The sequence below is a fragment of the Epinephelus lanceolatus genome, chromosome 1, assembly GCF_041903045.1.
Source record: "Epinephelus lanceolatus isolate andai-2023 chromosome 1, ASM4190304v1, whole genome shotgun sequence".
Classification (NCBI taxonomy): Eukaryota; Metazoa; Chordata; class Actinopteri; order Perciformes; family Serranidae; genus Epinephelus; species Epinephelus lanceolatus.
This window is the reverse complement of record NC_135734.1, coordinates 38,619,470-38,645,846: the sequence shown is the minus strand read 5'-3', so window position 1 is coordinate 38,645,846 and position 26,377 is coordinate 38,619,470. Positions and strand designations below refer to the sequence as shown.

The window sequence follows — 26,377 nt, the reverse complement described above, 5'->3', positions numbered from 1 at the left end:
ATGAGAAACTTTCACGACAACTGTGTTCGTATCTAAAAATGACTTACTTAAATTAAAAAAAATGACTAGTAGGATTTCAGAAATAATGAGCAACTTACTCAAAACAATGACTTAGTTCAATGAGATTTCTCAAAATAATAATTATCTAAAAAAATGCGAAACTTGTTAAAATAATGACCTAGTATCTCAAAATAATGACATTTTCTCTTCAAATAATGACAAAGTATAAGGAGGTTTCTCAAAATAATAACTTCATATAAAAAAAAATATGAGAAACTATGTCAAAATAATGGCACAGTATCTCAAAATATTAAATATTTGTCTTAAAATAATGACTTAGTATGATGAGATTTCTGGCTTAATTAATGGCTTAATATCTAAATAAAATGAGAAACTTTCCCAAAATAATGACTAAACTATTTTTTTTAATTACACTGATCGAAATGGGCCTCCACTGCATCTCAAAGGGAAATGCTGTAGTTTTTACTCCACTACATTCAGGCTACCTGACAGCCTTACTATAGTGCGGATACAGTTCATGCTGGGATTATAGGATCATGAAATATGATGCATTACTACAACTACACAACAGGACAGCACATACAGTACTATAGTTAACTTTGGCCACACAGGGACTGGCTTCAACATGATAGTGCTGTTTGCACATTTGGACACTCTGAAAGTAGTTATTTATTTAAGTTGTCTTAACTTCATTGCTAATGCTAATTCACTTCTACTGAAATTGTATGACTGCAGGAGTTTAGCATGTAATGGAGTGTTTTCACCCTGTGATATTATACTTTAATAATAGTAGGTCTAAGTTCCTCTTACTCCACCACTGCAGTTACATAACATGCTGTAACGCCCCCCACACTGCAGTTGCTGTGAATATTGTGGGGGTCCAATGAATGACTAGGTCAAAGGGTCTAACAGAATAGTGAACATGATACCTTTGCAAATCCAGATGAGACGCCACACTTAGCTGAATCCATTTCACTGAGGACACACACTGCTCCTAGAGTCCGTCCAGTCCTCGTCTCCTCTCCTCCTGCTGCCATGGCCAGACGCAAGGCAAAGAAACCTCAAGAAGACGACACCTCCATATTGTTGGAGTCAACAGTGTCGCAGTCCAAGAGGAGGATAAACTCCTATGTTGCTCCAGCTTTGGTGTTCATTATTATCTTCACAGTCTGTATAATGGGGTGGTTTTGTATACAGCAGCAGTCCAGCCTCGACCAACTGTCAGAGACTTTTACAACAATGCAGAAGAGAATCACAAACCTGCAGCAGGTGATGGAGATGACGGACTCACAGGTAAGAACTTTGTTACCCGTGTTTTCTGCTGGGAGAGTTACTTACTTCATTGTAAAATAATAACATTTACTTATTTCATGTTGTTTTATCGTGCACCAACATGAAATTAAGTCGACAACGTGTTAACCGTTACTTGAACGTGATTTCGGCGTGTCATGGGGCTGTCTATCAACTGCAATCTAGTAACGGCTGTTAAGCTAGCTACAGGCACTGTACGATACCGGAAGTTGGTGATATGCCTTCAAAATAAACTACTTACATTAGTCGTTTATAAACAAAACACAAATATATCAAACAATAAACATATACATAAAAACCTATTTAACAAAAGCTCTTTCAATCATGTGTATTTTGTGCTATTTATAGGATCATATGACGGGAAATGTTGTTCGGTAACTTTATTTTGAAAGGCCACGGTTGTAAGACATTTCAACATGGCTGACTTGACACTGATAGAAACACCTGTTATTTTTAACTTCGTGGTCACGTTTCAGAGACATTCACAGCCCCAACAACTAGATATTTTTAATCATTATCAGCAGTAATTACAACTAACTGCTTAGTCATAGTATACAATTTTGTATCACAATAGCAATATTATGATATGACCTTTGTAGATTTTCTGTAAAATTAACGAGAATTACTAATAAACTGTTGAAATATCTGCGTTTTGCCAATTCAGGCAGTTAAATACCTAAAAAAATAAGGGTGCCACATCACATTGGTGCAGAACTCATTAAAAAAATCCAATATCCTGCAGCAGAACTGTCCACAATGGCCTAATACAGTGGTTCTCAAACAGGCGTCCAGGCACTACCAGGGGACCCTGAGGGAGTTGCAAGGGGTCCCCATAAAATGGGGAATAGTTTATTTTTACGATTTAATTCAAATTTATACATTCACATTTATAGAAGTGAGCCAAGCATGAGTAGTACCCTTTTTATACTAAAATTAGCCCATATATGCAGGGTTTTTTTTGGATGCAGGAAAACAGTAAAAATAGGGATACACTGCTTTCACATTGACAGGCACTGTAGTAGACGAGTATGCCTCTTTGAAAGCAGCATGGATGCCAGTGAAAATGTTTCAGTGGTTACTAGACTACATGACATTTTGTCCGTTCCGACGATCACTATGTCAGATTAGGTGAGTGTAGATTCATAAAATCTAGTGACGACTTGGCCGAGAGACATGACACATTTCACGTTGGTCCACGACCAATCATCCCTGTGGGACATGTGGGATGTCATCTGATTATTCTTGTCCTGCTTTTGTCATTATTACTATCATTTCAGTCACTGGCTGGTGTCGATTGTCATCTACTATGACACACTACGAGATGAAACGATAGATTATTGCTTACAACACTGGTTGTTGTTCACAATCTGAGCCCACACCATACGATTCCGCATTCGGCTATAATCGAACTGAACCTGGCACTATTCAGTCTCTCTTTCAAACTTGGTGCTGACTAATTTGGAACAATGTCTGAGCACTGCTCGAATGGCCTTCTCTGTGAGAAAAGGGCTTAAGAGTCTTAAGAGTGTCACTTGTGATCAGCATAGGATAAACTTCCTCCTCCACGGTTATTCCCTCAACTGTAGTTGACAACTAGGAAATTCTGCTCTTAATCATACCTAACAGCCAAAATCTTTTTAGATGGAGGGGCTTTGTGACCTAATGTGTATCAACTTAGCAGTCCTTGACATAAATAAAGTTGAGAACCACTGGCCTAATACTCCAAGAGATATTAATAGGATAGTTACCACAGAATAAATGATGGGCTATTCAAAATTAGCTGATAAATTTATATCATCTAATGGAAGGCTATATTATCATATTGCACAACTCTACAAGCTACAGCAACATGACAGCTCAGTCTGACATAAATCAATGACAAGGACACATTTCAGATGTTTGAACTGACTAAATCATTTCTTTCTCCAGCTTGACACAGGGTTCGGTTTGGAGGAGAGGATCTTTGCCCTGGAGGAGGCCCAGAAACAGGCTCAGGAGAAAGCTGAAGTCGCCCTGGCCACGTCAGAGAAGTTAAAGAACTCCGGACACCACTCACAGCTTTCAGCCCTTCGTGATGAAATGGACACTCGACTGACTGAGATAAAGCAGGTCACCCTGTCTGTCACAGCTCTCCAAGCCATGTTCAAGAACCAGAGTGAGAAGTTCGAAGCCATGAAGAAGAGCGTAGTGGCTGGTTTGAGCTCCAGCTCAGCACTGGCTGAAAGTGTTGTTAGGCTGTCCGCTACTGTGTCCAGTGCATGCTCCAGAATTGATAAACAGGTTGCGTCAGTGGAGGCGCTTAATGCACAATTAGCAGGACAAGCCTTAGAGCTGAGTGAGCTGAAAGAGTCAATGCACCTTCATAATGTTGCACTTCATACAAACAACCAGGAGATGGCTGCAATAAAGTGAGTTTCATTATACAGAGTTTATCTGCATGCCTCAGCGATGTTTTGCAGAATTCCCAAGGAAATGTGAATATCTGTTGTGTGTGTGTTTTTCAGGGAGCTTTCTGAAGCTAAGCAGGCCATGCACACACAGGCATTAGAGGAGATGCTCAGGTCTGTGCAGACGACTCTGGATGAGCAATTTTCCACTTCACAGACTGTCCGCAGCAGCGTCATGGCTCAGCTGCAGACTTTTCACACCCAGGTAAAACCTGTTACTTTCACTTAGACTATTCTTTCAAATACCTGATTAATGTAAGTGTTTTGTGACTTTGTTTTTCAAGTTGAATACCGTTAGGATGAATAATCAATACATATCTGTCTATTTTAGTTGGCGAATGCTCCTTCCTGGACAGTTAAACGTAAGTCAAATGAGGAGGACCAAGCAGCAGAAGACTTAATCTTCACTACAGCACAGAATGTCACTGAGGTGCAGGAGATGATAGAAGATGTTGAGGAGGAGCAGGAGCAACAGGATGTTGAGGATGAAGCAGGAGAGGACGCAAAGGAGGAACAGGAGGAGGAGGAGGAAGAGGCTGAGGTGGAGGAGGAGGAGGAGGAGCGGGAGTACGAGGAGGAGGAGGTGGAGGAAGATGAGGAGGAGGACGAGGAGGAGGACGAGGAGGAGGAGGAGGAAGATGAGGAGGACGAGGAGGAGGAGGAGGAAGACGAGGAGGAGGATGAGGAGGAGGCTGAGAAGGAGGAGGAGGAGGAAGATGACAAGGAGGAGGAACAGCCACTGGAACAGGAAGTGGAGGGGGGCACTATAGAGGAGCAGGAAGATGACACAACTGCAGAAGAGGAAGAAATTACAGAAGAAGAGCAAGATGATGAGGAAATTACAGAACAGAGTGAGGAGCAGGAGGTGGATGAAAGTGAGGAGGACGGGTAATTGCAGTTGAAACGCTCCAGAAGATTGAACATTGATTGAAGATTGAAGATTTAACAGTTAGCTGGCGAGATTGTGATTTTTAAGTCTTATTGAAGATGAATGGGAACCATTTTTACATGCAGCACATTTTCTCACAAAGTGATTTGTAATATTTGTTTTATTCTTTTGGGTTTGGTTGTCTGACGTATAGGCCACATCCACACTAATACATATTCATTTTAAATTTTAGCACATTTTCAAAATTAATCTCTGCCTATAGTAATATGCCAGAAAACACATGACCATTCAAGTACCTGCATGCGCGTACCTGTGTAAACATCAAGCAGACTGTCTACAGATATGGCAGAGAGTAAAACCAGAGATTTCTTTGCTTGAACCAACAACGAGGTGCAGGGGTTACTGAAAGTTACACATAAGTACAAGGCAGTCTTTGCAAAGCAAACAGCCTACAGCAACATATTAGAATGGTACAAGGATTATTATCCACCACCACAGGACGCCATGGCGATAGGAAAGGAGAGCCCACACAAGAGGGATTAAAAAGTAAAAGGTATGTAGACCTAGGTGTAATGTTTTGGCTTGATCCGCCGTGACTGATAAGACCCAATCAGGAAGCATGTGGGTGTCTGCCTCATCATTTTAAAGTCAGATTAAAACACATTCCCAGAGTTTGAAAACTAAAGTGTGGTCAGCAGCGTTTTCAAAGGTCTTTGTTTTAGAGATTCCAAAAGGCTAAAGGAGTTCAGGCGCTAGGCATCAACATAGCAATAGAGACAGGGCACAGGTGCCTCCTTGACATTAAAGCCTTCAAGCAAACAACAGAAAAATGCCTAAAAGCCACTGTGTGATTGGATGGACTACCAACATGGTAAAGAACCAAATAAGTTTGTATCATCTGCCAAACTAAAAAACTGAGTCTCCAAGAAGACAAAAGTGGATACAGGCATGAGGCATCAGCAGGAGGAATGGGAAAATTGCTAATTGCTAATTGGACCAGACAAACTCCAGGGTTGACGCTAACTGAACTAAGCAGGCTTGGTTTTGATCTCTGTGAGCTTAAATGACGACCTTACCTGGTAATAAGATCAAATAATTGTTAGTATAGGACTTGTGGCCATTCGGTGGGATCATTTCTCCAAGATAAGTAATGTGAGGGGAAGAAACACTAAGACAGATATTACTGTGTTTGTGCTAAAGTAATCCTTTGTCATGCTGAAATCTAAAAGCTAGCTACAGGCATTTTACCTGTGTTGTTAGCCCTCAGCTTCCGGTGGGCATGGTTTTCAAAGTGTGCCGCTGTCTCTATGCTTATGTGTCTTAAAATGAAAACGTATTAGTGTGGATGTAGCCACTGATTGTGTCAGGTGAACTTTCCAGCACTAATAACATGAAGCATTTCGTAGAACTTTGATAGATAGCTGTGAAGTCTACTTTCAGTCACATTTTTTAGGGGTTTACTTCTCTTAATACACACATGGTCTGGTTAGAAATTGATTACAGTTTATAAATTTAAGTCTGTCGTCTTATATGAAATATAAGGTGACAGAAAAAAATGAAACACATACAAACAGAGGGTTTCGTGGCCAGACCTGAAAATGACTGTACAATATCTGTTAAAGCAGCAGGTTACTGATAGTGTTAACATAAATGACATGATTATATAAAGTAATTTCAACAAACTTTCTATGGCTCTGTGAAGCAGTGGCATGTGACAACAACTTTTTTTAAATTGAAATGAAAGTTCTGTATTGTACACATTTACATATGACAAGATCAGAGTATGAGAGTATAAAATATCAATTGTTTTTTACAGTGTGAATCAGAACATGAATGTGACTGTACTTTAAGCTTATAATTCAACACAAGAACACATGCAGTGCCTCTCCAGGAAGTTATTTATGGTACCAGTGCACATGGTGCACACAGGGGTACATATGATTCCACTGGTACATGCTGTTCTCTTGTCATGAAGCTCTTTTGTGAAAAGGTTAAAGTATTATCTTCTGCCAGCAGGTGGTGCCTGATAACTCCCATAATCATGAAGAATAATCAACAAATGTGAGAGGAACCAAGACAAGTTTTTTTTCTCTAAAGGAGGGGATCTGTGAGTGGTTCCTCATTTTTTTTATACGGGTTATAAGACATCTAAAACAGGCAATTCTATTTATAGCAACATCTGCCTTCCTACTTTAGCCTCATGTAGACATGTTGTGTAGACCAGTTACCCCACAGTGACATCCTGTGTGATCTGACACTGATTGAGAGACAACAGCAACCACATGTTCAGGCTGCATTTTAAAGACAGTGTGAATAAACACCCCAGTCGATTTGTTAATGGTGAGTTCTATTTTTCAATTAATTTAATGGGGAGTGATTCCATTCATTTCTCAAAACAACAAAAGGGAGCATGATGGCCACATGGAGACATGTGTTTAATGTAGGAACGTTTCCAGGTGTCATAAGGCAGACCCTCACTGTTCATTTTTTTTCTTTTACCATGACGTCATCCTTAAATTTTATTTCCACAAGTACGTGTTTAGCTTAAAATATGGGTAAGAAATGAATCATGTTTGTCCAGCAATGCAATAAAAAAACAGCCATCAGTATCACTATGAGAAATGGAAATATATTACATATTTGTCTTATTTAATTCTGTGATTAGATTACAGCAGGTGCAGGGTGAGACTTGCTCTGACAGCCAACTCTGACTCAGGCTGGAATTAATAAGAGGCAAACTGGAAACTGAGACATGAAATAATGTGGTGTGTATCACCACCTGAGACCACTAACATTTAGATTGTGTTATTATTGCATAGTCTTTAACCTGTACAGAATATTCTCTGTGAAACTTTTCAGTGCATTTGCTGTGAAATACACTGCTCAAAACATTAAGGGAACGTTTAATGGTCACAGTATGACACCAGGTCAGAAATCAATCTGTCCACTTAGAAAGCACAAGTGATTGTGTATCAGTTTCACCTGCTGTGGGGCAAATGAAAGTGACAACAGGTGCAATGGAGAGGCAAAAGCAAGACAACCCCCCAAAACTGAATGGTTTTACATGTGGTGGCCACAGACAGTTGCTCTCTCCTTATCTTTCCTGGCTGATTCTTCTCTAGTTTTGTGTTCTGCGAGTGTCCTTGTCACTACTGGTGGCATGAGGTGGTACCTGCAGCCTAATTAGGGTGCACAGGTAGTCCAGCTCCTCCAGGATGGCACATCTATACGTGTAGTCACAAGAAGGTGGTCTCAAGAGCATGGAGGAGATACCAGGAGACTGACCATTACCAGAGGAGAGCTGGACAGGGCCGTAGAAGGGCATCAACCCAGCAGCAGGACCAGTATCTGCTCCTTTATGAGAGGAGGAACAGGAGGAGCACTGTCAGAGCCCTACAAAATGACCTCCAGCAGGCTACTGGTGTGCATGTCTCTGACCAAACTGTCAGAAACAGACTCCATGAGGGTGACATGAGTGCCCGACATCCTCTAGTGGGACCTGTGCTCACAGCCCAGCACCATGCAGCTCGAATTAACAGCCGAATTAGCAGGTCTGCTACTGGCGCCCCGTTCTCTTCACAGATGAGAGCAGGTTCTCACTGAGCACATGACAGGTGTGAAGAGTCTGGAGACGCCGTGGTGAACAATATGCTGCCTGTAACATCATCCAGCATGACCGGTTTGGTGGTGGGTCACTGATGGTCTGGGGAGGCATATGCCTGGAGGGCCACAGAGACCTCCATGTCACAGCTAACGGCACCCTGACTGCAGCCCTCAGTGGGTTGATGAGTTTAGTTTCCACTGACTGTTGTTACGTCAGCTTGTTCTCAATAAATTAAACAATGTACATCAGTAAAGATTCTCATCTTAAATAATTCCTTCATCAAGATCTGATGTGTCATTTAAGTGTTCCCTTATTTTTTCTGGGCAGTGTAATTTGTCACATTCCATTTAGCAGTAACTTCATGACTAACACACACAAAGCCCTTTAGATTCCCTTTTTAGGAGGCTAAATTGCAAACAAATGACCCGTGCTAACGTAATGAATGCAACTGTGTCACGGCACATTCTCAGAAAGGTATGTAAGCTCATCTTAACTGTCAACACATGCAGCCTCCAGCTTGATTAAATTAACACAACAGGTCTTAACCTCAGCACGGTATATTTGTGTCTCTGACCAACCTGTTGTTTTATATATACCCTTACCTCACTAACACAAACCAATGTGAGCTTCCCCCTCCTCTACGAGAGCTCCAGAAAAACATAAATTTCTTTAAGTGAAACTGCTTTTTTCTGTGTTTTGAGTGTTTTAAATCACCTGGTCTGTCTGTTTTGGAGAGGAAGAGACCTCTGTGGATAATTCGGCTCCCAGATGAACGTCTGGCCATGCCAATTACCCACATGGGTGGGATTACCCAAGTGGGTCCCACATGGGTCATGCTGGGGCTACCTGGGTACAAAGTGGGTATGGGTCCAAAACTGGCATCTTATCCGGGCCCACTTGGGCAATCCCACCCACGTGGAGTAAATATCACAGGGCCAATATGGAACCTGTGGACAAACCCATATAGGGCCCATTTTCCAGCCTATTTACTACCCACAAGGACCCCACCTACTAACGTTGGCTGGGTAAAAATTTCTTGTGCAATCAACACTGAACAAATTCTAACCAGGAGAAGTTTCAGCTGGTTGCAATTTGCAGTCCTAACCACTGGATGCCACTAAATCTCTCTAAATCACACACACTGGATCTTTAAGTACAGTTTTAAGTTATGTTTGCTTTACTTGAGTATTTCCATTTCATGCTACTTTATACATCTACTTCACTACATCTCAGAGGGAAATGTTCTAACATTAGACAACAGTAGCAACTAGTTACTTTGCAGATTCAGATTATTAATACAAAGTATAATCAACTAATCTATGATAATGTATTCTTACAGATTAATTTACCCAGCAGTATATAAAGTAGTAAATTAGCCAGCTTCACCAGCTGCAACACTGAAGTGATGCTTAATGCAAAACCCATTTTGGCTCATGGGCCACATGCTACCCAATTTAATGTCAAGTGGGCCGGACCAGTAAAACCATTGCTTAATAACCTATACATAACAACACCTCCATTTTTTTATTTACATCTTTCTTATAGTGTGACGACGTACAAGTACATTCTGATTATCAATGCAATATAGTATCATTAATATGTCTCTTTTCCACAGTCAGTTAGTCTATGACAACTTTCCCACACATTTCCACTCCAGTGATGCTATCATCACTACAGCAAACCAAAGTGGAAGGTATTAAGGAAGCAGGTTAAGTTATCTCCTCCCTTACACACCATTTACACATCTAAAGTTTTGACAGTACCTTAGCAATAGTGCTCCACCAACACTGTTTTAAGATAGAGGTCTGATAAAGATTATTTCGTACTGAAGCTGCTGACTGACAACATTTTGCACAATGTACAGTGTCTTTAAATGTGAACATAAGTATTTCTTGCTTTCTGTTTTCAGAACTGTTTTCAGGACAGGGTGGAAAAACCTCTGAAGCAGCATTTTACATCAAGTAGTCTACTCACGGTTTAACTTGCTCCTAAAGCCTGGCATCTCTTATGCTGCATTCACATGGAATCAGGCAAACGGCAGACGGCAAACCAAATGTCATGTTAGTGGACGAGAGAAGGACAGTAAAACTTGGGCGAGGCCGGCAGAGAATACCGTCCACGGCAACATTCATCAACGGCAATATTTTAACTTTTACCGTTCACCAGCCACAGAATACTCAACCGGATGTGGCGTAGTTCCAAAACAGTAAAGAAAACATGGCTGAACTCGACAACAAAAAGCTAGTGCTTTTGGTGCAGCAGCACCCAGAATTATATGACCAAACTTTAAAAGCCTACCGTGATGCCTCCAAGAAGGCGTACATATGAGATGCGATTAGCGCAGAGCTGGGTGGAACACCGGGTACGTAATATGAAACGTAACATTATGAATTGCTTTATTAGCTTAGCGAGCTATCTGGCTAAGGTTAGCTCTCTGTAGCCCAAAAACATCGCTATAGCAACAATCACGTGTCACGAGTCACGTGTCTCATTTAGCTGTTGTGCCATTCTGTCAGACCGCTTGTTTATTTCTTCCGTTCCATCCAGCAGATGTCTCCCGTCTGCCTGATTCCATGTGAATGCTGCATTAGCCCTCACGAGTGTATCGATATGAGGTGTGCAAAGTCATCCAGTGGGCCAGATTGGACCCTTAAGCGAGCCAGTTCTGGCCCACAGGCCGTATGTTTGACACTCCTATCTTAATGCATCACAATTTATAATCTAATAATACACATGATTCTCAAAGGATGAGTGCTTTTACTGCTTTTTAAAGTACATTTGAAAGCCAGTACGAATGTACTTTTAATTAATTCAGGACTTTTAAGTGAGTAGGTAGCAAAACTTTTACTTGAGTAAAATATCAGAGTTCCTCATCCACAGCTGGTTGTTTCCCCTTTGTCCGAAAAAACCCAAATGTAAAATAGATCACACTTATTTTTAATGCAAAGGGAAGTGCACCTAAAATTATAAGTGCACTTCCCTGTCCTACTGTACTGAAATTAAATATTAGATAAAACATTATGAAAGAACACACACTGTAAACAGTTTTCACATTTGCATCTCCAGAAACGATCCTGAAACACTTCTTCCATTTTTGGCAGAATGACCCTGAGTCCCTTGAGAGCCCTTGTGAACAATACTGCTGTCAGATCCTTGTGTCCACACATACACACTACAGCCCGCCTACTCCCCAGTCCCACCACTTCCTCCACAGCTCTCACATTTGTGCAGTTCTTTCACTCTCATCAGATATTCAATGTCTCACCATCACATGAAGATCGCACTTGGTCTGTTTAACTTAGGAAACAGCCACAGAATTTAATATCAGCGGACTATAAACAGATCCCTGTGCATCTTCTCTGCTGCTTTTTTTGTTTAATTTGTTTTTTGTTTATATTTAAAAAAAAAAAAAAGAAAAACTTTTTGGAAGAACTTTTGGACCACAGTACAGCTGCATGCGGAGGCCAGCAGCTCGGGAGCGATGTCATCTCTACTTTCTCACAACAAGGATCAGCCGCGCATCAGAAAGTTGCTCTCTGACTCCTCTCCAACTTCATCTGCTGCCACCACCAAGAGCCTGAGGGTAAGAGGCCCAATTGTCTTTAATCGTCTCAGCGTCTGTTTAGTTCGAGGAAATGCCACGGCTGACATAAAGCAAACACTAACATCAAAGTTCAGTCATTGTCAAACAAATGTGTCTGTAACGAGCCACAGAGGTATTCCTGTGTGTTTCTGCGCTTTACCTCAGCAGCCTACATGATCAATGGAAACTTGTATGTAGCTATAAATGACCTCTTACTGCCTCGCTTCAAATGGGTCCTTTTTTGGAGAACACTGTTTACACGATAGCTGTTGGAATGCAACTAAAGATTTTTTCTAACTTTTTCCACTTCACACTGTCTATGTCAAATTTGAAGAAATTCCATCCAGGCATTCTTGTGATATCGCATTTACGAGAATGGGAGGGATGGATGAAGAGACAACCCGAAAACACAGCACCTCCGGCCGTGGCTACTGCCAGCGAAAGAGTAAAAAAAAAAACATAGGTATGGGGCAGCCTCTAGCTCAGTGAGTAGACCGTCCACCCCATGTTGGCTGAGTCCTTTGCAACGGCCTGGGCTCTACTCCAACCTGCGTCCCTTTGCTGTGTCATCCCCGCTCTCTCCCCTCTTCTTCTCTCTAGCTGCCAAAAAAAGCCTAAAATAATCTTTAAAAAAAACAGCTATTATACCATATTTCATTCCTGCCAATAGATCCCCCTAAATCCTACACACTGGACCTTTAAATTATTTTTTGGGAGGGTATTTGCTGTTTAGTGTACCAGGGACTTTGTGGTTACATGGTATGTATCTTGGGCCCCTACACCACCGCAAATAATAATTTATTATCTCTTTTAACTCTGACATGCTCCTAATGGTCTGTAATAACTCGCATAAACTGTGAAACTAACTCGCATGTTGACGTGTATGAGCATGGAGCATGGAGGAACAAAACTTGTAAGTGAAACCGAAGAAAAGTTGTAACGAGCAGTTAGTCTTATCTGTTTATGTAAACTAAGAATCCACTTGGGAGAGATTAATGGAGAGACACAGAGAGGGACACAGGAAGAAAGAGAGGGAAAGAAGGGGGTGAAAGACAGGATGACAGGGAACAGAGAGAAGCGGGGGGGTAGAGTGCAAAGGACTGGCTTGTGGGAACTCAGACGCAGTATTTATGGATGTTTATCTCTCTGCTAGTCCTACGGGAAGCTCACATTTTCCACTTGGGAATAGCTGGTCAGCAGGCAAAGAGTTCCTCGAGGGGTCTAGAAAGGGGACGGAGGGCAGCTCAGTGACAGAGTCGCTCACATACATGGGACACAAAAGCCGATGTTTCCATCAGCATCTGTTTATATGTGCTGTCGCTTAATCCAAACCAGAGCTTTTTCCAAGTCTGCGTACTGTATATCATTAATGACCGTTTACCGAGCATATCTGAGTGTCCAGAGAGAGCATTAAAGGAGCTGACATCAGGGTCTGGGGAGGATCCAGAGATCTTGTAAATGTCTGAGCGGAGGCATATCACTGTGTTTACACACACTGTCTGTAACTTAAAGCCCTGTTTCTTCTTTATAGGAATCCACTTTTTTTGATGTGTCAGTCTGTTTTTTGCTTTACTTTATGTGCGTGTCACAATGAGTCTCTGTGTCCGAAACAATACAGCACAATGTAAAATCAAAACTGCGTGTGCTCATCTTGAAAGTTAAGTCAGCAGCAAAAAGTAATTCAGCGCATCATTACCCTGATAAATGCTGGTGTAACTGCTACAGGAAAGATAATCACCTCTTCGAAGTTAATACATATTGATTGTTAGCATTAGTGAGTGTAATAAAAACTGAAAGAGCGAGTCATATTAGCTTTCCCTGTGATTAATACGTCGAAAGGGCGTTTAAAGATGGAGAGGATGGGTTCAGCAGGTTCAGAGAGTAAACATGGCAGCACTGTGATATCTGTCTATGTACGGTTTTATATCTTAATGCCATTTTGTCCTTTAGGTAAAGCTCTTGTTGTTGGAAAGTGCTGTGGAAAGAGTCTACAGTAGTGCCAACAGCTCTGTGAGGCTCGTCTTTGGCACAGCTGATGTAATTTCTAACATCAACATGCTAACACGCTCACAATGACCTAGCCAACATTCTGATGCTAATTAGGTAATGAGCACAAGGTACAGCTGAGCTGATGTTTGCAGGTTCAAAGTATTGGACAAAGTGACATTTTGACCTGCTGATGGTGCTTGATTTAAAAAGTCATGCATCAGAATCCGATAACCAAAGTCATTAGGAGCTGAATAAAGTGTCTTACTTCCCAACCACTGTGTAAAGTGAAGGAGGTAAGTCTTGTGTGTGAGCATCAACTTCGGCCCCAGATGACAAACCACAGAGAGCGGTTAGAGAAAACACTGCAGCTGTGAATAACTTTTCAGTTTCTTTGTTGCTCCAGCAGGCTAAGTATTCTCTGTAAGAGCTGAAATGTCTTGATAGGCCTCAAAAAGCCACAGTGTAACTGAGTGTAAAACTGCTCAAAACCACAAATGTGACAGGTTTACTCATGGCGGCACAAGAATAATTCATGAATCAATGGATGTCTAAACAATATTTTATGGCAATCCATCCAACAGCTACTCCAGTCTAGAAAAGAGTTGTGGACCAACCAGCAGACCTTCACTAGATCCAGACCAGGATCAAATAAACCCTATAGCCTCAGCACTCCTTAGAAAATTAAAACCAAATTATAAATAAATCATAAACTAGCATTGTTGCCTCACAGCAAGAGGGCTCCTGGTTTGTACATTTGTGCGTTTCTGTGAGTTTGCATGTCCAGGTTTTTGTCCGAGTTCTCAGACTTCCTCCCACAGTCCAAAGACATGCAGGTTAGGTAAACTGGTGACTCTAAATTGCCCGTAGGTGTGAATGGCTATGGTTATAGTCTGGCTACCTGTCCAGGATGTACCCTGCCTCTCCCGCGACCCCCAACAGGATAAGCAATTAGTGAGCCCGTTTATATGCACACAATAAACCGATCATTATCTGATTATTCAAGTAGTCATGTAAACAGCATAATCCGATGTGCTTTATCAGATAAAAGCCATTATCGGATTATGAGAAATCGGATAAACACACCTAGCTTTTTCCCCAATAGTCCGTTTTATGCGGTGCATGTATACCATTAATCTGGTATCTTTCGTTCTTTTACATCTGCACATGTGTGAAAAGTCGTAGAAAATATGCCACTTGCATTTCCAGAGGTACAGGGGGACGTACTGTCATCTCATCGGGGCTCATGACATCCTTCATCAGATCACACAGTTTCACAAATGCTCTCCGAGACATCCTGAAATTCTCTCTCCATGCTGGATCTGAGAATTCCTTGAGGACCACTCTCTCCCACCAGTCATTGCTCTGGATGCGCATCCAGCAAGCACGGTGTTTTGGTAGGAGTGGAGGACCCATCATGCTGAGACCAAGGGCAGATGCTTGCTGAATGAAAGCCCATCGTAGTTTTCTCCTCATGGAGAATAAGCGAAGGACAGCAGCAGTGTGTAGCCTATTTTGCAGGCTTAACAGCTCCCACATAAGGACAGCCCTGACCGTTAGCGTCACCTCCATATTCTTATTCTTCTTTGTGTAGCGTTGCCGTGGTGAAGAAGACAGGATGTTTTGAAACTAACAGGAAGTTTCTTCTTCTTGTTCTTCTTTTCGGTATTATGGCGAGTGGCAACCAGCATTAAGGTGCATTACCGCCACCTACTGTAACAGGAAATTTGAGTTTTACATCATGTACTTGGACAGAAATCCGACTAATGGACTGAATCATGTAAACCAGGGTTTTCTGATTATCGCATTATTGAAGTGCATGTAAACGCGTCAGATCAGATTATTACCATTACCTGATTATTCCCAGTTATCTGATTATTGTGTGCATATAAACGGGCTCAGTGACAATGAAATAATGAATGACTGATTTAATTATAAATAATATAATAAAATTATTATAAATTAAAAAAATACACAGAGAGTCCATAGAGAGAGTGGGAAGAATGGGACTTTATGAGTGACTGCCACCTTTAAAAGATGCCTGTGTTCAAAGGAGAGCGCTCATTAAATTAAAAACAGTGCCATTTGCTATATATGCCCTTGAAAACGGCAAAGCCATCTCTGTCACGTTTATTTTTTATTTTTCTGTAAAATGTCAACAGCATCTGTAAGAAAATGATATGCTTATTCTATAAGTATAAATCAGCTATTTTATAAATACATATTTCTGTAACTATGAATCAATAATTAAAGTTAAATTAACTGATTCATTATTAAATTGTTTTCTTTGGGTTTTTTGTTATACACAGATACGCAGTGATGATTGATGGGTAATATGTATGTTGATGTTATCTTATGTCAAGTCTCTGCTCATGTGACGAGACGATATGTGCATGAAAGCGTGCACCAGGGCCCATCGTAACTACCTTACACCACTGAGCAGGTTTCACAAACATTCTCACCTAACAGCTAAACAGTGCACTAAAATATGTTTCTGAGAACACTTCAGGTGAGAAATAGACAATGCAGTGACAGAATCTTGATTCACATTTGATCAGCGCTGCCTAGTTTGACAGTTTGGCAGTGATTGACATGACTGACAGCTGCATTAGAGACTCCTCTGCTCAGATTGGTTGTTTCCTGGATTCTTGTAGATGCCATGATGAGCACTAGGACTATTTCACAGACTATCTGTCACGTATACTACTGTGTGGATGTAGTGACAGTTTCAGCGAATATAACACAAAGTTATATCTTATAAACATTACCAACTGTAGTTTAAAAGCAAAAATCTGAATAACTGGTTGAAGAAACCCGACAGATGCTTCATTCAGGGCATTCGCAAGTGTGAAAATTCTGTACGTAATCATTTACTTTGGCCTTCACAGTCTCCAGACAACAACCAAATTGAACACCTTTGGGAGATTCTGAGCCAGTGTGTTAGACAGCACTCTCTGCCATCACCCTCAAAAGCACTAAATAAGGGAATATGTTTCGGAGGAAAAGTGTTTGATATATGCCAGGAAGCAGTGAGGCTGTTCTGGCAGCTCGCGGTGGCTCAACACCTTACAGAGACACCCCGTGTTCCTTTAATTTGTCACCTATCAGTATCTGTATTTCACATCGGGGTTCACAATACTCCAGCTGATAATGTAAGAATCAAACATTTGTCCCTCATCGTCAATACAGCAGTGTTGTATTCAGCTATGTTCCTCATCTTTTTAAGGTAGTGTGAGTTTTTAATTCTTCTCTTCTGCTCAAAAAATCTCTCACCAAGGAAACCCTTCCAACTTCAGCAGGCAATAATGAACACATTGTGAAAGCCTCTGCCAGAACTATTACCTTTTTTGGATGTGTTTAGTTAGTATCTCTGCTTGTCAGTTTATTTAAGGGTTCACTTCCTCTCTCCTTCTACTCGGCATTTCAGACTGCCGCAAACCTTTACTTGGAAATTTGGAAAAAAGAAAAAAAAAAGGTCTTGCATAAGGAATTCCTGGTAGTGTCACTTCAAAGAATCTCTGAGTTCTTCCTGTGCGGAGATCTACTCGTAATTAACATTGTGCTGTCATAAAACATGTCCTGTGTGCACGGTAACTGCGTGTTTACAACATAATGCAGAGGGAATGGTCAACATGGTACAAAATACAACCTCGTCTGTGGGTTTGATTCCATATAGTACTTCATAAATCTCACATTACAACCAAACAGCCTGTCAAACTACACGATGGAGTCAAGCTGTGTAATGTCATTATTTGTGCAGTAATGAGCATTTACTGAAACAGAGGACCAGTCATGATGAGGTTGAATGACTTGTTTATGCCAATGTAAAGTTTAAATTGGGATTAAGTATAACTAAAACGTTGAAATGTCCTTTCGAAAAAAACATTGGCGTGGTTGCTGCATTTTTCATGTTGGTCAGATAGCCAGTTCTAAAACATTTCTCCTCTATTTCAGCACGAAAGACTGTCCAGGTAAGCAAATCTAATTCACACCTTTAATGCATACGAAACAAAATCAGTTATCACCTGAGAGAAAGTTCTCATTGATATGAAACTCTGACACTATCTGAGCTCAACCTCAGTGTTGGATTGTTAATACCTGTTTCATGTTGTTAGACTAAGCTCTTCTGGATCTTCTGACGTCTCCAACGACACATCCACAAACCACGCTGAGTCTTACTTCTTACGACGGGAGAACCGACTGTCTGCGAGGAAAAAGTTAGAAGAAGAGTCGGCAAACAATGACTATAAAAAGGCAGGTGATGCAGTTTGCATGTTGGTGATGTTTTGAGTGACTGTGCTTAAACAATAAAGGAGCTTCACGTGATCACTTGACAGTTAATGAACTCACCTACACAGACTGCATTTGAGCACATGGCCTTCTTCAGGCTCCTTTACAGAGTGAATAAAAGCACTTCCTGTATACATACAACAAGATGGCCGAGCCTCTGTCAATTATCCAATGAGAATTAGGCACACATATATCCAGCCCCTAGAGGATGCTGTTCCAAAACCAACACAGAAATTTCAAAATAAAAGTACACAACAAAATGTTGCGTAAACAGCACAACAGAAACGACAAGTCAGTTAATCAGCTGGTCTACAGAAAATAAATTAGCCTCAATTTGGATATGTGATAATCTGTTAAAGTCATTTATGAAGCACAAAGTCTTGAAAAATTCTCATTTTCTGATATATGTTCTGTTTTATATCACTTTAAATTCAAAATCTTTGGGTTTTACGACCATTGGTTGGCACAAAAAATCTATTTGAATGCATCATTTTGGATTCTTGGAAACTATGAAGGTTGTTTTTCACAATTTTATAGACTAAATATTGCATTTATAAATTGAAACAAGACCAAGAGTCTACAGTCATGCTAACAGCTCTGCAGTGCTTTGAGCTTAATGCTAACATTAGCATGCTAACATGCCCACATGATAACATATTGATATCTAGCACATGTCATATTTACTCTGCTTAACATCTTAGTTTAGTGGTAAGCACACTAACATTAGCCAATATGCACCAAACAAAGATGCAGACAGCTAGGACTGATGAGAATGTCATTAGTTCTGCAAACATTTGTCAAGGGATCACCAAAGTGTTTGCAATTCCTCCTGAGGGATGACAGCAAATTTTCATGCCAATCAAGGTAATAGCTGTTGATAAATTGTGCAAATGTAAACCTCTGACCCTTGACCCTTTTGTAGAGATCAATAAAATGTCAGGGCAACACAGTATCACTCCAACCTCGTCACTTACTGACCTTTATTCATGGACTTTCCACGTCCAGATATGACATGAAAGGTACCCTGGGTGCGTTAGTTGTTGACGTTCTGGGATGCCGTGTCAAGTTCTTCCTGTTTCATGCATTGTCCTCTTTCAAAATACACTTCCGTTTTCACAGGAAATTACTGTGTACATATAGTCTCTTTCAAAATAAATGCACTATGTCAGTGGAACTCCACGAATTGACGAGGTTTTTTTGCCTTCAACAATAAACACGCATGGTTAGGTCCAGGAAAAAAAGAGCAGGGTTTGGCTTTAAAATCTTACGGGACACAAACACGGCTCTCTTGGGTGAAAGTTGGTATTTGTTGGACCCATCCACCACCCCTCCTGCCTGCCCAAGTTGGACTTTCCCCACCTTAACTATCATCCTTGTCCTGCTATATTTCCCCCCTGATGCTGCCAGGCGCAGTTAGACTATAATGGCAACCGGCTGCATATCATGCCAACGTGAAAGGACGGCTTTTGTCGTTGGTTTCTGATGCCCCCGTCACTGCCCTAGCGCCGGATTTCGACGACTTTGGAGTGAGATCAGGCTCGTCAGGGAAAAACCAGTCATTAGAATTCATGATCTGTACCAAATTTAAAATAAAACAACTACAAATAAAATAAAGCAGGACAATCATTCTGTCAGTATTAATATTTTTGCAATTAACCAAAAACAAAAGCACCAACAAACATATACAGTCTAAAGAAATAAACTCAAACTTATAAAAATCTCCAAACTAGAAATCCCTCATTTATCTGTTTGCTAATGTATGTGCATGTACATGAGGTCAAAAGGTTGACATACTCAATGAGGAGGGTCCAGTGTGTAGGATTTACGGGCATCTATTGGCAGATATGATATTTAATATTCATAACTATGTTTTTGTTAGTTTCTAATCACCTACAAAGACAAACTGTTGTGTTTTTGTTGCCACAGAGTGAGCTCTTTATATCTGCATACAAAGTGGGTCCTTCTCCACAGAGTCTGCCATGTTGTTTCTACAGTAGCCTGAAACAGACAAATCAAACACTGGCCATAGATAGGGCCATTTGCATTTTTGCATCAGCTACCATAGCTCTCCTTTACACTTGGCACACAGGTGAAGTTTCCATTGGTTGCAATCTGCAAACCCAGCCTCTAGACTCCACCACACCTACACACTGTACCTTGGAGTGTAAACTACAGAAAACAAAGGTGTGTGCAGGATTTAAATGATAAAATATGAAATCATGAAACTAATCATTAGCTGCAGACTAAACAGTTAAAACTACCACACAAACTGTCCCTGTGGCTGTTGATGTCAGTGTTCAACAGTCTGTGTGCTGTGAAAGCAATCAGACTCCTCTGAAAATCCTAACGAGTGCATTTTTTAATTTGTAGATGTATGAAAAGGCCCTGGCCACCAATCAAAGGCTCAAGTCCAGGCTGGAGACAAGTAAACAGGAACTGGCCATGATTCAGGACCAGCTGCAGAGAGCGCAGGTACTGTACACACACAGTTAATGAGGCTGATGCAGATTCATGAGTGTGAAAGAACTGAAGGAAACGGTCACTGAAGAGGCAGCTGAAAAAGTACCTAAAAGTTTCTGCAAGCCATAATTTTCATGTCCACGTGTCTCCTGTCAGTACAGAAATGTCTCCCATATACGCTTGTGATGATACCGGGAAATAATGTGAGGGAAGTGTGACATGAAAGATGGCAGTTATACAAGGAAACGGCAATGTAATTACTGTCAGAGTGCAGGTTTTGAATTTTGGGATAATAACGGTGAGCCGCTTTAGAGTTGCTGTGGGTATATTGGATATTTTACATCAGACACTTGGGCTCCTTTTTATGAAAATGTCGCAGCTATAATCGTACAGTTTCAAAGCTTTGTACTCTAATCTTTTTTTGTAATAACCTTTCATTAATGCAGAAGGGGAGGGCAGGAGATTGTGGCTCCAACATGCTTGAGACGGAAAAAAAGGTAAAACTTAACATTATACTATTACTTAAATACATGTCTTTATCCAGACTGTTTATCTTGATTTAATATTTTAATTATTTGTATTTAATGTTCTTCTTCGTAGGAAAGTTGGAGTCTGAAAAACAGGATATCAGACATGGAAGAACAGCTGAAGGTAATTCAGATATTCTATAAATTAGTAATATCAGCTTATTTTTTTCATATTTAATCCCCTTTAAAAATATTAGGAGTTCACAATGCAGCAGGATCTCTCACCAGGAGAAAGTTAAGCTTATCTGACACGAGGCAAACAATGAACAATCAAACCCAAACACAGTAAAGTGTCTCTGGGAGTTGGAGCTGTGGTGTTAGCGGCTCCATCTACGGTGGGTTTAGCTGACATCATTTGTCACCATTATGCTCCGCCGGCTGTGGAATGTGTGCGAGCACTCTGACACTGCAGCGAGCGAGCCATCAGTATTCATCTATAGTCTAACGTTCACAAATGTCTGCTGTGTTGTACCCAAGAGGATACAAACAAAAACCCTCTTGTTTTGGTTTAAACAAACACGAGACGCTGGTGTGAAAATAGATATTCACAACAGAGGAACACTGTTATTGTGAGTATTTAAATGAGGAAGTCTGGTCCGATTGTGTGTCACTGAATGCAAGTGTAAAAGGTCATGTGCCTTTGTGACTGTATGTGTTTCACTGTACAGTAATAAAGCTCAGATTTATCCAGATCAGATTACTATTACTGGGGGAGTTTCATTTCTGGATTGGTCAGCAGCAGGAACAGAAGTGAGAAATGTAAAACAGACTTCACAATTGAACCTGTGTTAAAGTTCACATTGGACCACAGCCCTCAGCTTCCTACTGCAGAGCCCCTATAGTAACAGTGACTCAGTGTGAAGTGATTTTGGACAAGGCCTCAAAATCTAAAAGCTGTTTGAATGAGTAAACTTGTCCATCAAATATTTTGCTTATGCTCTCCAAATATCCAGTAATGAATTAAAAGGATACGCTGCCGATTTTCAACTGGCTTTGTTTCATAACAATGTGCAAATGAACTGTGGTAAATTTCCCTCCATCTTTCAGCACCTAGATCATACACTGTATATAATGATGGACGACATGACAGCTCCCCAAAAGTGAAGCCAAAATGTCTTAATTGCCCTCTGGTGGCAGTAGGTCATAAGCCCCGCCCTCTCCATGTTAGCAGATGGGACATGGGCCAAACTATCAAATCAAAGTAAACGTCAAATAAAATTTTTCCCAAAGATGGTTTCTGTCACTTTATGTAGTTCTTATCATGCTGATGTTTGTTTAATAGTTAGTTTTTCTGGTAAGTCTGGTTATAACTAGTAATTTCATGTTAAATAGGGGAACTGAATCTTGGCGCTGCTCACGAATGGTTGGACAGGTGTATGGGCGGGAACTCAATACTGGTTGAGATTGCTACTGCGCAGTCTCTGGCTCCAAATGACGTTACAAATGCAAGATGGCAGTGGCCATTTTAGTGTGTCTAGGTGGCGCAAAAATAGAAACATATTTTGGTGCACTGTTTGGCTGTAATACAAGAATTTCTGAACAAGAAGCAGGAACCATACTGTTTCCTGCACAATAAAAACGAAGGCTGAAAAAAAAAATTAAGATCAAAGGGTAAATCTAAACAGCACTGATCAAATATGAGCCAAGATTCTGTTACTGCATTGCTTGTTCCTCACCTAAAATGTTTTTATAAACATATTTTAGCTTACCGTTTAACTGTAATTCACAATTGCTTGTTACCAGCCGCTCACCATATTGTTTCCTTTGGAAAAACGGCCAAGCTCACATTACATCACCCACAAGCGGGAGTGATTATTGGTCAGGTGCGATGCAGAGCATTCTGGTAGCTGTAGGTTTTTCTATTTCTGGAGCAAAATCAAATGCCACTGCCCCTTTTCTCTGTTTTCTCTTGTCATGTAGCACCAGTTTAAAAGTATTTGCATCTTTACATTGCATAGACAGCCCAGTTATATGACAAGACCATCTTTCCAGCAGTAAAATACTGGGTATCTTCCTTAGTTACTGTCTTTTTTAGTGCCAAATCCCATCTTCTAATTGCAATCCCTCCAACACATCTTAGCAAAACAAATAAACCAAAAAAAAACCAGTAACTTTGAAAAATCTACCTACTTGAATTTTCTGACTGAAGAGTAGAATGCAATTTTTGTTTGGCCCTTACCTGATTAACTCCTGCCTTGTTTGTAACGAGTGGAAGTGTTACTATGTTAACCTGCATTGTCCCTATCAAATAAACTAAATTAAATTAAATTAAACTCCATTTTGATATAATGGAGGCTGAAAATGTTGCAGGAACTGCAAAAAATCAAACCCAGAACTTTGCATGGCACTACTATTTAAATATCAATTCACTTCAAAATGATAAGTACCACTCCACAACATGAGCTGTACAGTTTTCACATGGCAAAAATGAACATACAGCAAATGAGACCTGTAGTCTAATGTTTTGATCTCTGACATTCACCATTTCAATAAGACGTATTCCACCCAGCACAATAAGCTCTCCATGTTATGAGCAACATGTAATTTTTCATCTGTGCTTGCCTCACTTGTCTCATGCTCTTCCTTCAGGTCAAAGCAGAGCTGAAGATGGAGAACCAGAGACTGAAGGACGAGAATGGAGCTTTAATCCGGGTCATCACTAAACTGTCAAAGTGAGACAGGAGGCAGAAAAGATGAGAAGAAAAGGGACGGATACCAGACACCATATCTTTACCTGCATTCTTCCGTCATAAATCCAGTCCTCAGACAGAATGTATGTACATAGCTCTCCAGTGATGTTGGAAACTTGAGTCTGTTGAGTAACTAACATTTGCAGGGATAAAGACACAGCTGTGAAAGCTTCATGTCACTGTACTGTATCTAAAGTAGTAGCACATTCCCAGACATAGAGTACGTTAAATTAAAATTCATATTGTATATTCATGAAATACTTCTACATAAAGGCAAATGCAAACACAACCACTTCATGTGTTTTTTCTTCTCACACTTGTCCAGGAGGAAAGCATTTATAATCATATGAAGACCGTCCCTCCTACAGTACATATATGGACAAAATATTGCAGGTATTTCCACGGAGGTATTACCATGGAAACCGCAGTATTTTTTCCATTCTGTATGCAGACCTTGTAAATTGTCTCCGAGCTACCGGGGACAGCTGATGATGGATGAGCTACATTTCTCAGAAACGTGGGAGCTTCGTCTCTGATTTAAGAGCTTTACCTTGATGTATGATGTCACACAGTACAGGCTTTTCCTCTTTACCTGCAATATAAAACAATCTGATGGGTAAAACATGGTCAGAAGGTAAAGAAAAGGCCCTTATATTGCCTCATAGCTGTCAGCACTAAAGCAAAGTCAGGCCTGCGTGTGAAAATATGGATCAAGTGATGATTATTGACAAAACAATCTCACCTCAATGTCCATTCAGTCGCTGTTCTGGAGCTTTCAGTCACATAAAGACTATAAAATGATCATAATCTGTATCAGGTGATGAGGTGATTAGTTAGCGACTGTTTCCAACGTTAAAGATGATCATTAAACATCAATGTTACAATCAAGATGAGAGAGAAGTTCGAGGAGTTGTAAACAACATGCAGATCATATCTATGAATCAGTCTGAGCCTTGATTGTCTGTACACAGCTCTCAACATGGAGGTGGCTGAGCAGGCGGCTAACAGCTAACAGTGCTAATGGTGTGCTCCATTTGCACTAGAAAGTTGGAATTCATGAGTTTCGAATCAGAAATTTCAACTGGATCACCCACTGAAGTTGGACTTCCGACTTGGACCGTCAGAGGAACCTCTGAACCCTGATCTCTAAATCCAAGATGGCTGCTTGCAATGTAAAAGCATTGTAATGTTTGTTAGCACCTCTGTCTGATTTGTTTCATTACAGTTTTTCTCAATTGTTTACACACAAATACTGGTACTTGAGACACAATGACCACAACATGTAACTCATGCACCAACCCCCTGAACCAATTCTGCTAAACTACAAGCACAATTCCTGCTTTACACTCAAATTGCAGTTCTAAAACACATTTTTTTCAAAACACTACACACAATTCTCTGCATTTGGCACAATTTTCATGAAGAAAATCTCTTGTTTTCACAAAGAACACACTGTCATTCAAAATTCTAAAGTTAATTGCCCTACTATGCACACTGACTCATCACATGGGCAAACACCTGTCACACAGTTTTACAATTAGCAATCAGAGCTTTAGCATAAAAGGGCAACAGGTGAGCTTTTCTGTTTTGGAGCAATGGATGCCAACATTGGAAACAGAGGCAGAGCCAGAGCCAGAGGAGTGAGAGTAAGAGGAGGAGGACGGGGAGGACGAGGACGAGGAAGGCCAAGGACCGTAATCTCTGATGAGATCCGAGCCACTTTTTCTGCCTGGAGATGGAAAGTGTATGACTGAAATCCACAAACGTGTATATCCCTTCTCCAAGCTATGGTAGACGCATGTGGAGATATAGCAGTTGATGCTATTCATGGCTGGATTTGCCATGCTAGGCGATATTTCCCCCGCTGCTTGGCCAGGGAAAACATTGCTAGTGATGTGGATGAGGTGCTGTGTCCAGACCGAAACAGAAGAGAGGATGCAGCATAGTTTTGTTTTGTTTTTTTACTGTAACTGTATACAGTAAATTCTTCTGTTGTTTTGTATGTAGACCACTGTATGTGCAACTTTATGTTGGTTGGAATGTACACTGTGTACATTGTTTTTGTTGGAAAAATAAAATATATTTGTTACCGTGTATTTGTGTGTTCTGAGTATAAAAACAATATTCTAAAATATTTTACAACACACTTATGTATGTACTGTCTGTAGTGTAACACTGAACAAAAAAAAGGCCGAAGTCATTATGATGAATGGAGAAGAAGTGTTTTCCATTCATCATAATGTTTTACATTGAGCACATCAGTGTTCAACTGGTTCTTATAAATGTCTATTCATATGATGGTTTGTGTGTGTCATTTGAAAACAAAATACCATTTTGAGAAGAAATAACATTGTTTTGAATGTAAAGTTTCATTTTGCAGGAGAATTGAGGGGTTTTGCCCATTGTGTGTGTTTTTTGATTTGTGTGTAGAGTTCTGAGAGTATGAGGCATGCTTTCAGAAAATGTGTGTAAACAATTGAGAAAAACTTTAAAACAGTCATACACACAGTCACGTCCAACTTCTATCTGTAGAAATGTTGCTACGATGTTTGTATGCACAGAAACACAG

At 40.5% G+C, this 26,377-nt stretch overlaps 2 protein-coding genes across 2 annotated transcripts; both read left to right on the top strand.

The window, feature by feature from the left end:
• The first annotated feature begins 921 nt into the window (after positions 1–921).
• LOC144464163 (uncharacterized) lies at positions 922–7,280 on the top strand. Its single transcript, XM_078170231.1, has 4 exons — positions 922–1,314; positions 3,262–3,740; positions 3,837–3,984; positions 4,111–7,280. Exons 1-4 carry the CDS (start codon positions 1,057–1,059, stop codon positions 4,669–4,671), a joined length of 1,446 nt encoding a protein of 481 aa, XP_078026357.1. The 5' UTR covers positions 922–1,056; the 3' UTR covers positions 4,672–7,280.
• Positions 7,281–11,478: 4,198 nt separating this feature from the next.
• LOC117256515 (protein phosphatase 1 regulatory subunit 12B-like) lies at positions 11,479–24,097 on the top strand. Its single transcript, XM_033625965.2, has 7 exons — positions 11,479–11,855; positions 17,796–17,812; positions 17,957–18,095; positions 20,502–20,603; positions 21,038–21,088; positions 21,192–21,242; positions 23,708–24,097. Exons 1-7 carry the CDS (start codon positions 11,754–11,756, stop codon positions 23,792–23,794), a joined length of 549 nt encoding a protein of 182 aa, XP_033481856.1. The 5' UTR covers positions 11,479–11,753; the 3' UTR covers positions 23,795–24,097.
• Positions 24,098–26,377: the final 2,280 nt, after the last annotated feature.